The 13,329-nt window shown below is 52.0% G+C and overlaps 1 protein-coding gene across 1 annotated transcript in view; it reads left to right on the forward strand.

Annotated features, from left to right (window-relative positions):
- Window positions 1-1,900: 1,900 nt before the first annotated feature.
- ITGA9 (integrin subunit alpha 9) overlaps window positions 1,901-13,329 on the forward strand; it is a 326,298-nt gene continuing 314,869 nt past the window's right edge. The window contains exon 1 of the mRNA XM_045798248.2: window positions 1,901-2,338. Coding sequence (XP_045654204.2) covers window positions 2,154-2,338 — 185 coding nt within the window. The 5' untranslated portion in view covers window positions 1,901-2,153. The remainder of the gene's footprint in view (window positions 2,339-13,329) is intronic.

Consider the following 13,329-nt stretch of genomic DNA (forward strand, 5'->3'; position numbering starts at 1 on the left):
TTTCCCTATCTTACTTTCCTCATCTATAAAATGGGGGATAACAGTACTTATTTTAAAGGGATGTTGCAAGAATGAAATAAAATAATATATGTAAAGTATTTGGCATATAGTAGGTGCTCAATAAGTGGTAGTGTTCCTTTCTTTCCTCTCACTCTTTCCTGCAGTCATTGGGGGAACTTGGGACCGTGGATCTATTCTGATATGTGTGTAAACAGTTGGGAGCAGGTGGTTAAGGAGGCAGGGCCCTCATTTTGTTTTCCTCAGGGAGCCTATACTGTAACTTGGGGCTGGTTTTGGAACATGCAACAACTAGATAGTAGGTTCTGCTTTCTAGTGGCTTGCGGGGCACAGTTGGAAAATAAAGGTGTGTCAATATTGATGTGGTATTGATGGGGTATGATTCTCAAACTTGAGCATGCATCAGAATCACAGATTCTGCTAAATGGGCAAAGGACTTGAACAGACGTTTCTTCATAAGATATACGAATGACCAATGAGTACATGAAAAGATGCTCAACATCACTAATCATTAGGGAAATGCAAATCAAAGCCACAGTGAGATATCACCTCACACCCATAGGAATGGTTATATATCTCCAAAAAACCCCCAGAAAATAACAAGTGTTAAGTGCATGTAGAGAAGTTAGACTTTTGTGTGCTGTTTGTGGGATGTAAAACGATGCAGCTATTGTGGAAAACACTATGGCGGTTCCTCAAAAAAATTAAACACAGAACTACCACATGATCCAGTAATCCTATTTCTGGGCATATACCCTAAAGACCTGAAGGCAGTTATCTCCAACAGGTAACTCTACATTCATAGCAGTATTATTCACATATTCACAATAGCCAAAAAGTGGAACCAACCCAAGTGTCCATCAAGGGATCAATAGATAAAGAAAACATGTATGTACAGTATTATTCAGCTTAAAAAGTAAGGAAGTATTGATACCCGTTACAACATCAATGAACCTTGAGGGCATTATGCTAAGTGGAACAAGTCAGCCACATATGATTCCACTCACGAAGTACTTAGAGCAGTCCAATTTGTAGAAAGTAGAATGGTGGTAGTCAAGGGACTGGGGGAGGGGAGGAATGGGGAGTTATCTTTTAATGGGTACAGAGTTTCGGTTTTGCAAGACAGAAAAGTTTAGAGATGGGTGGTGGTGGCTGCACAACAATGAAAATACCTTAATGCCACTAAACTGAACACTTAAAGACGGTTAAGATGGTAAGTTTTATATTGTGTGTGTTTTATCACAATTACATCCGTCTCCCCACATACAGCTGGGCCCCAACCCTCAGAGCTTCTGATTCATCAGATCTGGAGTGGGACCTTTAGATGTGCATTTCTTACAGGTTCCCAGGTGATGCGGATGCTGCCGGTGCGGATACCACACTAAGGGATCAACGGTGTAGGAGGCCAGGTGAGTGTAGTAGGAAAGGGTGCTCGGTTCACTCCCGCGCGGATCTGGTTGTTATTAACAACCTCAGCTGGCGCTGGTTTAGCGCTTCTCCCCTAGGTTGTCTCACAGCCCGGTCAAGAGGCGGCAGATGGGCAGGGCTAGAATAGAAACTCAATCCTTAACTCGGCTTCCTTTGGTCCTCGGTGTGGATGTGAGACCGAGAGGGAACGGGAGACCCCGCGACCCCCGCAGGGCGGGCGAGGACGCAGCTGCGGGGAGGATTAAGGAAGCCTCTCCCGGCCGGGGGCCCAGGGCTTGGTGGGAGGTGCTGCAGCCGGGGACCCCGGGCGGGTCTGCGACTCTCTCCGGCCGCTGGGGCCGTCCGCGGGGTGGGCTCGCGGTCGGCAGAGGGCGCCGGCGCGCCATCCCACCGCCGGCCTCCGGGCCGCCCACCCCGCGGGCGCGCCTCTCCGCAGTCCAGCACCGCCCGGCCCGGGACCGCTCGCTCCGAGCGCGCAGACCTCCCGGCCGGACTGAGGACGCCGCCCGCTCCGGGCCGCCCCTGCGCTCGCCTTCGGCGCCCGCTCGGCCTACCGCCCTCGGGCCGGCGCTGCTTTCCGCTAGCGTCGGAGCGCAGAGCTCCCGACCCCGGGAGCCTCCCGGCCGTCGGCGGACCCCGCGGCCCCGGCGCCCGCGCGCTCGGCGCCCTGCTCGCGGGGCACAGCGGAGGGCGGCGGCCGTCTGGGGATGGGCGGCCCGGCTGTGCGAAGGGGTGCTGGGGGGCTCCGCGCGCTGCTCCTGGCGCTGGTGGCCGCGGGGACCCCCGCGGGCGCCTACAACCTCGACCCACAGCGCCCCGTGCGCTTCCAGGGGCCCGCCGGTTCGTTCTTCGGCTACGCGGTGCTGGAGCACTTCCACGACAACACGCGCTGGTGAGTGCCCCCGCGGCCCCGCGACCCCGCGACCCCGGCCCGGCAGCCGCCGCCCCCGTCTGTGTACCCCGCCGGCCGCCGCTGCCTTTTCCGGCCGCCTCCACGCCGCTGTCCCGAGGGGGAGATTGAAATGTCTCGGCGGCGCGCAGCTTGGCCGCGGACGACAGGCGGGCAGGACGCCGGACGCCGGTCTCTCGTCCCGCCGACGTCGCGGTGGGCGCCTGGGGTTGGAGGCGGCCGGGCCAGCGCTTCCCGGCGGTCTCAGCCCGGCGTGCGCGGGGAGAGCCGCGAGAGCGGTCCCCTCGGCCTCCCAGCCGGAAGAGCCTTAGCTCTCTCGGTCGTTAAGAAACTTGGCTCTTCTGCCCCCGAGGGGCCTCCACCGAATGCCCCAGGGCCCGGAAGAGATCGGGCACTCAAGATGCAGACTCCTTAGTGTCGGGGAGCTCTTGGTGACACCCCACCCACCGCTCCCCGGCTTTAAGCCACTCTGGTGCGTGGCGCCGAGGAAGCGCAGAGTGGCTCCGCGACGTGAGGGGGACGGGCTGTGTGTGTGTAGGGGAGGAGTGGGGCTCCCCAGAGGTGAGTGTCTGGCAGCCCGAGGGACACACTGCGGTCCAGAGGCCCCCCTCCTTCCTTACAAGACCTTCTGAGGAAGGGAGCTGTGAGCGTCCAGGATGCTGGAAAGGAGGGTGGTCCAGGACCCTGAGTGACAGGGCTGGTGGGTGACTTCTGGGGCAGCCTGGGCCTCCTTTCACGTGGGTCCTCTGACCTAGAGACAAGCACCCGAAGTTTTAAGAGAGGGATGTGGTTTTGTAGAGGTCAAGGAGTCCAGTTGCTCCCTGAGAGTCGCAACCTTTGGGAGCTCCCCCCCCCCCTTAAGTGCCATCAGCTAAGAGGCACAGTGCTTGAGTGCCCAGCCCCTGAGGAGAAGTTCTGAGACGAGGTTAGTCCCTCTTTGAACCTTTCCCTGAACAAGCTGGAATCCCACAGCACACAAGGATCACCTCTTCATCAGAGAGTTAGGCCACGGACAGTTCCCCTATTCAAGGTCATGGCCCAGTGGGCCCCGGGTGGAGTCTGGAGTTGGTTTTATTGTGTTGTCACCAGTGTGAGTATCCTTAGGGGATGCAGGTTAGGAAGGCAAAGTCAGTCATGTGTGCTCTCGACATGCAGCTCTGTGGGACAGTCACTGCTCTGAACTGGACAGAGGCTGACCGAAAAGGGCGGGTTTGTAGATCTGAGTCCTGAGGCATTCCTGGAACAGGGGGGACTCTGTGACTGGTCAGCCCATTAACAATCATGTTGTTGAGGAGAACTGCCTCCAAGAGAACCAGTTTGTAAGGTCCTGTGTAGCCCCTGTGCAGTTCCACATCTCCTTCCCTACCGTTTACCCCAGTTGCTGAGTTTAAGGCCAGGCTGTCTTTCTGCATTGCCAAATCCCCATTCTAAAGCAAAGCAGGCTGAACACCTTTTCTGTGTCCTGCATGCTCAGAGTCCTCTGTGGGCTTTGGATTTGGTAGAGAATGCACCAGGAGCAGTTGGAGAACACATCCCAGAATCCCCCGCTGGGCTCCTGGACTGTGTGACCATGGCACCAAGTACGTGGGGAGAGCGGTCAGGAATAGAAGGGCGTTTCTGGGCAGGGGGCTCTAGAGAAAAAGGCGGGCAGTGGAGCTGGAACGCTCTGTGGGATCTGTAGCTGCCTCTGGGCTCTTTAATGGCTCAGCTTAAGGGAGAAGTGCCAGGACCCCATCACCTGGATTTGGACAGGTCACAGGTCAAGGCCGCGCTAGGTGGGGAACAACTGGGGGGAGGTGGGAGAGGCAAGAACAGGTTTGACATAGGAAAATAGTTGAACCTGCTTTGTTTCAAAAAGGAGATGAGGAAAAGCTGCGTGATTGGAATAGATTCAGCAATTGTAGGAAACGACAGACTGGCCTTCAACTTGGCACCCAGGGTACACAGCAGAGGCGAGTGTGCAACTGGAAGGTAATGCTGGTGCCAGTGGACATGTGGGGCAGATATTTCCGGGGTCCTAAGGAATCCATCAACAGCCAGGCTGCTGGTCTCAAAAATACCCTTTCCATTCCTGATGTGAACATAGGAGCATGCTGTTCTTCCTGTTGGAGGGCTTGTCCCTATAGTTTTCCAGGTACCACCTAAACTCCACGGAAATCTTTTTTTTTTTTTAAGATTTTATTTATTTATTTGACAGAGAGACAGAGAGAGAGAGGGAACACAAGCAGGGGGAATGGGAGAGGAAGAAGCAGGCTCCCAGCAGAGCAGGGAGCCCAATGCGGGGCTCGATCCCAGGACCCTGGGATCAGGCCCTGAGCAGAACGCAGATGCTTAACGACTGAGCCACCCAGGTGCCCCTACACGGAAATCTTTTTAATGCACATTTTTTTGTATCCTTTTTTGCTCCACATTGTCTTAATTTTAATCATAGTTTTTGCTATATCCTCAATATTTGTGCTCTTGCTTTTTCCAGGTATTTTCCTCCCTATCCTTTTCTCTCCTCTCCCTTCCCCCCAATATTCTTTGTTTTAGACCTTGAACGTTATTCTCAGCTGATGATGCTGCCAAGACTTGGTAAGCTGCGTCTCTTGAAGCAGTAGACTTCCAGCCTTGCCTCCTTTCTCTCTCTTTTCTCTAGAGACTAGACTTGCCACGGGGCTAATGAAACTTCCACCAAAGGCCCCTAACTCACATGGGCCCCTACCAAGACTCCGTGCCTAATTTTATAGTCCTAACTTTGTATTTTCTTAAAGGTGGTCACCCTAAATTTACAAGATTCAGGCTCAGTGGAATCTGGATCTACCCTATGTCTCTATCTTAACTTTTTGCTCTGGGGTTGGTTGATTGACTTATCGACTGATTGTTGGTCTCTTCCTACCAGGCAGTCCCAGGGCCCTGGATCTGTTAGCCCCGCTTGAGGGACATGTAGGTTGTTTCTAATTACTCATGATTATAAACAACAGCGGGGGTAAACATCCTTGTAACTAAAGCCTTGCGGACATCCTTATTTCCTTCAAATAAATTCCTGGGCTTACAATTGCTGGGTCAGAGAGGAGGGAGGTTTTGAGGTGTTTTCTATGCATTTTCAAAGGCCAGTGAAGTTAAAGTGTGTACTTTAGAGAAATGTGTTAATTCAGGCCTTGGAGTTTTGGAGTAATTTGCTAAAGGGCCGATCCAGCACAGGAGAGGAGCTTAGCCATCTACATGACGGGAACTAAAAAGATCACGAATCGTCAAAATGGGTGTGGAAAATAAGTGATAGACATGAAAAGGAAAAGTAATACATTGAAACTCTGAAAAGAAGGAAAATGTTAATTAAACCTTGTATCTGGTGGCTTTCTTCTTAAGAAATTACTCTTTAGCTTCTTAATTCAGTATTAGTGGTTTAATAAGTTGGCTTTCTGCTAATTAAACACCTTTTTACAGGTAGAGGGATTTGCTGTAGATAGGGTAAGGAGTGAGAAGAACGTGCTGGAGGGGGCGGGGATGGAGCCCAGGCACCAGGATCAGCGTGGGCTCTGCAGGCGGCAGAGCCGAGGGTCTGTGGCATTAACGTGGACCCCGGGTACACATCACAAAGCACACGTGTGTGCTCTGCCAGGAGAGCTAGCATTGGTTCTCAAATCCCATAACTGAGCATACCTGTCTGTTCTTTTTTTAAGCCAAAATTGGCATGGGTCAGAAAGTGCTAGATCTCTGCAAGAGCTGGGGGCGACCTTGCTTTTCTAACCCTGGGGCTTGAACATAGCTTCTGCAGTCCTGTTGCATCAAGAGCAGAGCCTCCGACCCAGCACCTGGCCCCTCTGTTGCTGTGCTCTAGGCAGTGAGAGTTGTCCCCGTGGCCAGGTGGACCAGAATATCCCGGACAGTGTTACGGACGTCACTGTGACATCTGTATGTTACAGTGTTTATCTGTTTGGTATCTGTTTGGATGCAAACATGCACATGACTCAGTTTCCTCTTTTCCAGCCACCCTCAGAGGGTGTCTGCCTGCCAGTCAGAGCTAGCTTCCTCTCCTGTACCTCTCCCCACCACTCCCTGCCCCCGGGTCTTCTTGCGCCCTTTGAGCAACAGCATAGGTGCCAGGGAACATAGACAAAGCTGATTTCTGTCCCCTTTCCTTAGACATGTATTGGTTCTTCAGCTGCAGGGCAGACGACTGTAACACCCTGTGATATAAATAAATGCGGCCCGGCTGGCGTCCAGCCCCCAAAGTGGGTTTCTTTCACACCCCTCTCCTCCCCTCCTTCCTCTCTGCCCCAGACGCCCTGGAGTCCGAGGTGGCTGGGTGCATTGGCTTCCTTTCTGGCGACGTGCTTCCTGCCCCATCTCCCGGGACACATCAAGACGGCTGTGCTCAGGCACAGAGCAAGTGCTCGGAAATGGAAGACGCGCCGGCTTTCTGCTTTGTTAAGGCTGTCAGAGCATCATTCAGTGAGGAATAGGAGGTAATTCAGAGCCAAGGAGAACATAACATTCTCCATTTGCATTAAGGTTGAGAATTAAAAGAACGAGCTAGACAGTTCTGCACTACCAATGCAGTTGCCCTTAGCCAGACGGATTGCTATTTAAATAAAAATTAATTACAACCAAATGAAATCAAGAATTCAGTTTCTCAGTCAAACTAGCCACATTTCAAGTGCTCACTATCCACATGTGGCTAGTGGCTGTTGGACTAGACAGTACACGGAACACTTATTGTGGGGAGTTTCGGACAGTGAGGGTTTAGAGCAATGAATTAAGTCTTAAAGGGCTAGACAAAGATCAGATGAGGATATAAGAAAAAAGAAAACCAACGCTTGGCATATTTGTGTATCAGAACAAGTGGGGGTGCTTAAAGTGAGCTAGGGATTAATAGTGGGCAGCTGGGGAGGCTGACTTCTTTGTCTTTTCCCTGGTCAGACACCGGAGTGCCTGCTCTGCTGAGGTGGAGGGATTCAGGAACGAAAACTCCACCCGCCATCTGATAAAGGAAAGGCTTGTGTCCCAGGCAAAATCTAAGCTGTGGGCTCCGATGAGGGAGAGGCTTGTCCTTGGGCAGGTTGTTCAGAGGGGCAGAGGGGGGAGAAGGTAAAACCTCTAGAAGGGGGACCCTGGGATCATGGGCCGTGCTATCCCCCACTACCCGTCTTTGTGAGGAGACATCCAGAAATGGCAGTGACTGCTCTCCTAACCTGCGCGGTGGAGGTCTTTGCTGAGTTGTTCTGGCCCATGCCAGGCCCTTGGGTGGGAGTGTGGCTCCACTTCCCCATCTGGATTTTCTGGAAGTCGCATTTTCAGACCTTATTCCTGGTTCTTACTGGCCTGCAGAGCCTGCTTTCTCAAGCTCTCAGGAAGGCATGGCATGTGGATGAGGCCCGAGTTCTAAGGGGACCCAGAGAGTGTCTCTTGGGGTCTCCAGGGTTTTTCCCTGAGGATCTAGAGAAGCTGGCAAGGGTGCTGTTTCCTGAGCTAGTGCTGAAAGCTGGCAGGGGCAGAGGCAGCTGTCTTGCCCAGGGGACAACCTTCTGGGGCAAGAAGACGACTCTTCTCAGCCAGTCACTAACAGCTCTGGGTGTGAGGGTGTGAAGAGCTGGGCCCCAGCCAGCTCTGACTCCCCGCTGACTTGCTGCTGGTCCGGAAATGGTCTTTTTCTGATAACTCCTACTGTGATTTGTCCAGGGAAAATGTTGTTTTCATATGTATTAAAAGCAGCCACTGTGTTCTCAGAAATCAAGGGAGTAGGCTCTAACTTTAAGAAATAAAAATTGATAATCCCATCAGAGTATTTGCTGGGCATCTGTCTACAAGAGGTCAAAGGCTTTCACAAGCATTCTAGTCTTTAGCTGAATCTTTGGGACAAGCTGGTGAGCGGTTTCCAGTTTGCCAGTTGGAGAACTGAAGCTTAGAGTTACTTTGTCCACAGCCTGGGGTGATCAATGCACAGTGACTGGGGACTTGTGTCTGTGGGCGTCCTCTGGGAGCGGATGCTCAAGCAGAGATAGGAGTATAAGAGAAGTGTTGGGGGGCGGGTAGGGGCTGTAGATCATTAAGGTGTCCATTAACTCAATATGGACCCCCCTAAGATCATAATTAGTTTTTGGCTGCACCTGCCTGGGAGGAGCGTGGTCTCTGCTTGGTTGCCCTGGCCATCCTGAAGGGGCTGCCGCTGGGGGCTGTCAGCTGTCCGCCCCTTGCAGCTGAAAGGCATGAAGTGGCACAGGGGATACACGCCTCCACGGCTGCCATGAAGCCCATCATATGTGAACTGCTGTTAGGAAGGTATGAGATATTCTCCTCGGCCAGCAGTCGTGGCCAGAGATTATCTGTGCCTTGGCTTATTGCACTGGGTCGGCATTGGGAAAGTTAGGACTCTGACCTAAAGCAGACTCCAGAGCATTCTAGCTGCCAGCTGACATCGAGGGTGTCTTCCTGATTTCAGGGATTTTGCAGGGGAAGAATGGAGGAGGGAGAGAGTCCCCCCTTAGCTTGAACCATCGTGCAGCTGATGAGCTCCTGACCAGAGGGAACAGTAGCACCTCATTCCTGGTACCTTGTGAACCACAAACCATTAAGCCAAGTGGCTTGGTGACCAACCAAAGCAGAAGAAAGTTTTTTTTTTTTTTTTTAAAGATTTTATTTATTTATTCGACAGAGACAGAGACAGCCAGCGAGAGAGGGAACACAAGCAGGGGGAGTGGGAGAGGAAGAAGCAGGCTCACAGCGGAGGAGCCTGATGTGGGGCTCGATCCCGTAACGCCGGGATCACGCCCTGAGCCGAAGGCAGAAGCTTAACCGCTGTGCCACCCAGACGCCCCAGAAAGGGTTTTATCATGACCTTTTTTTTTTTTTTTTTTTTTGGCCAGAGGGAACCTTAGAAAGTGAAAGCGAATCCAAGATTGGGAAAAATCTAGAGTCTTTGAAACCACAGGCTCACTGGGTCCCCAGTTTCTGCTTTGTGGGAGAGCAGAAAGGTCTTCTGTTGTGAGTTTCGGTTCACGGCTGAGGCAACATGGTTGCAGCAGCCAGGCCCACTGAGTGCTCAGCATGTGTTGAGTACTGTTCTGCATGCTTTAGACGCGTCAGCTCATTTAACGTCCCTGAGTCTCAGCTGGTGGTCGTTCCTGCCCCGTTCACAAAGCGGAACACTGACACGCAGAGGTGTTGCTTGTCCAGGTTACATGGCCAAAGTGGCAGAGCTGGGGCCTATGCCTTTGCTTCTCACAGAGTCTGAATTTGGGGCTTCAAGGCAACCAAGCATCTGTCTTGTGAGGTTCTGCCCTGCCTGGCTTTGCTGGAAAAGTTTTGGAATTATGGTAGTGGTAGCTTCCCCGTGGGGTTCTCATTACTCATGCGTGACCCACTGGCCACCTATGGGGGGATACTGGGGTTCTGCTTTCCAGAGACACTTGATCACCGAGTAAACAGGGACCCAGAGATTCTGCCAGGGATATTTGTAGGGCCCGCTCTCACACCACATCTGTGTGAGGGTAGGACAGAAGTGTCCTAGGAAAGACGGCACATTCTAGGATATTCCATGTATCCATCCTAAACTCTCTGGGCTGCTTCACCCCCATTTAAGAAACTCTATATTTGGAGAGGGGATGGGGAATGTAGCCGTGGTGGCCAGTGTTCAGGACTCACCCCTGGATTTGTAACTTTATTAAAGAAAGCCGCACAGTCAGACTTTCTGCACCAGTGGCCACTGTGTGAGAGAGGATGCTTTATGTCCCCCAAAACCTGAACCTTAAAAACACAAAACCAACTTTGTCCATGTCCACGCAGCCCTTGGTGTGTTTAAGCCCAGGTGGCCTCTCCTACCCTGTCCTGACCAGCTGGTGTTCCGATGCAATGTGTACAAACCCTAGAGCAAACCCGGCATTGGGCAGGATATTCCAAAACGTGGGACTGCACCTCTTACCCACCACCATAGGTCCTAGGGTGTGGATGTTCCAGACTCAGAGAGTGGGTTTCTTCCTGGCTCTGCCTTCATTGTGGCCCCTGATTTCCCAGCAACAACCAAACCCATGGTTTCTATGCCTTGAAAGGGGGGCTGCGGAGTTGCATGAGTGCACGGTGGCCATGAGGGTGGGTTTCAAGGTCAGCCCTGCCCCCATTTAGCTGTTTCAGTCTCAGGGTCATTTGTAGGGCTTTCAGTCCCTTCAGCTGTTTGAGTCTTGTTCAGCTCTCTGGAAAAGAGGAATAATAAAGAGTTTCTCACTCATCACCTTCTTGCTTTAAATGAGGTGATGTCTGCAAAGCGTGGAAGACCACCTCCAGCACAGAGGAAACCCTTGATAAATACCAGTAGTTCTTTTTATTGTTACTTTGATCTGGTGTTGGGAACTAATGGTCATCTTCATCCTGACTCGAGATGCTGGAAGAGTGCTTTCAGTACATTTGTTGATGCCTTGATTCATTTATCAAAATCGGAGTGTCCATACTCAATACAGAAATGAATGAGGTAGTCCTGTGTAAGATGCACTCATTATGAGCAGTCTCTAAAATTTTGGTCATGCTCTGTATAAATCTGCATTTTTGTATATTCATTTACATCCTACCTGCTTCCAGAAAGGCTCTGACATGGCTCCTTTGATTATAGACCCCTGGGATTTTACATCCCAGAACTTTGCATGCTGCTTTCTTCTCTCAGCAGGTGGGAGGCCGCCCCTGTTGTGGGGAGCTCTGGCCCCCATCCTGGGCTCCACATAAGTCTGAGAGGTATGTCTGTAGTTCTAAGGTTGGGGTGGTGGTGAGAATTTTAGTGAAAAAGGATAAAGGTAAAAGTATTGACCTGTTCTTCTCGGAGAAGAAAATTATCACAAGAAAGCAGCAGGAGACGGCTTCTACTCATATCTCCCAGAGGTCCGTAGCTTGCCTGTCTTGGATTTTTGTGTTTACTTGATGCTCTCAGGTGGGGGAGGGGAGCGTTGGCCCTTTCACCATGCCTCCTTCTCCAGCTGCCGCTTCCCAGTGCACCTGCCAAGACCCGAGGCCCTGGCCAGGGCAGCAGCCTCTGAGGACACTTCAGTCCCTGACAGAGCCACCAGCAGGCTGATGCCTCTCCAAGGAGGGGGACCCTGCCTGTGCTGCTGCTCTTTCCCAGCTGGGCATGGAAGCCACCTGCTTCATTCTCTGACTCAGCATTGGGATTGTACCCCTCTCCCTCCCTTCCTTCACTCCAACCTAAGGTTCCCAGAATAAAAGTATTATCGCCAGCCCTTTGTGAGTACTCTGTGTGCAGAGCTGTCACTCAGATGCAGCAGGGCTACTATGAGGTGCAGAAGCCAAAGCCAAGGTTTCCCAGCAAGTAGATTGCGGATTTGCAACTGGACCCAGGTGAAGTTGACTTAATGCTTGTCTGGCCGTTCTCAGGGTCAGCCTTGCTGCTGTCCCCTCTCCCATCAAGCCCCTGTCCAAGGTATCCATTTCCTAAGGAGGAAGAAAAAGTGCCCGGATGCTTTTTCCAGGAGCATTTCTGTCTGCTCTTGGCCTTGGCAGATGAAAACTCCAACCCGTTCTCAAAAGTCAGGCCGTCCTGGATGCACCCCCCTCCCCCAACACGTTGCTATTTGCCATTCGTTTTTGGGCCTCATGCTGTGCTGGGAAGGGGACCGTGCCTTTGTATTACCTTGTAAGGATGAGGGAAGTCCTGAGTGGCCAGAGGATTGACCGGGTCATGGAGCTGGAGACGAGGTGGCGCATTCTTCACGGCTGTTTCCGCCACCCCACCCTGCCTCTCCCATATCAGGGCCCTCAGTAGAAGTTTGTGGTTCTGGGTGGCAGTAGGATTCCTTTGGGGAAAGGAAAGGAGACCAGGGAGCTGGAGAACCAGCAGCAGCAGTTCTCAGCTCAGAGCGAGGTCAGTGGGCTGGACTCAGGAGTGATTGGTGGACAGTGGGGGTGCCACAGCCCAGTTCCCTTCAGAAGGTACCTGTCCTACCTTCATGATACATCTGTTTTCTGTTACCACAGTGTTGCTGTGTAACACACTACCCTAAGACTTGGTGGCCTAAACCAATCACCGTTTCTCAGCTCACGAATCTGTAGTTGGCAGTTTAGGCTGGGTTCAGCTGGATGGTTCTTCTCTCAGCTCATGCATGTGTCTGCTGTCAGCTCCTGGGTGGGCTCGCTGGCTGGCTGGTCTAGGATGGCTTCAACTGGGATGGCTCATCTCCAAGTGTCTTTCATCCCCCAGCAGCATGGGCTTGTGGTGGCTGGGCAGGGTGCCAGGAGGGCAATCAGAAGCACGTATGGTCTCTTGAAGCCGAAGCTGGGAAGTCAAACCACGTCCCCTCTGTCACATTCGGTTGGCCAATTCAAGTTACAGAGCTTGCCCACGTTCAAGGGGTGGGGGGCAAACAGACTCTACCCCCTGATGGAAGAAGCTGTAAAGCCCCATTGAGAAGGGCACGGATACAGGAAGGATGGAGAAACATGGCTACTTTTGCAGTCTGCTGTTAGTGGTGAGAGTGTCCTAGCCATTCCTGGATTTCTGTGAGCTTGGCAGAGGGTCTGAATAAATTCTTGGTTCTGAGGAGCTCCTGGCAGTTCCGCCAAGAGGGGGAGCAGGGACGAGTTGGGTGCTAGGGTGTTTGGCCTACTGCCTAACATTCTCACCTTTCATTGAGCACCAACTTTGTACCAAGCACCGTGCTAGGTACTTTATAAACACGATCTTAAACCTTGCAAGAACCCTTACTAGGTACATTTTAATTCTCCCTATTTTACAGAGGAAGAAACCTGAGACCCAGAGTGGTTAAGCTATGTCACCTCAGATAAGTTTTTTATCAGTGGTTGTGGCAAAACTTGAACCCTGTGTTAGCCCTGTGCTTCTTACACTTTACTCCCTGAGTGACTTGCCCTCAAAGCTTAGAATTCAAGTGGAACTATTAGTTTAAGACCCCTAAAATGCAGTTAGTATCCCCTGGTTTGAGTCAGAGGCTCAGTTTCCCCAGCTGTAAAAAGAGGAGCTTCTGAGTCCTCTCAGTTCA

Source organism: Ursus americanus, chromosome 20 (genome assembly GCF_024610735.1).
Source record: "Ursus americanus isolate L20-20 chromosome 20, mUrsAme1.1.p, whole genome shotgun sequence".
Taxonomy (NCBI): Eukaryota; Metazoa; Chordata; class Mammalia; order Carnivora; family Ursidae; genus Ursus; species Ursus americanus.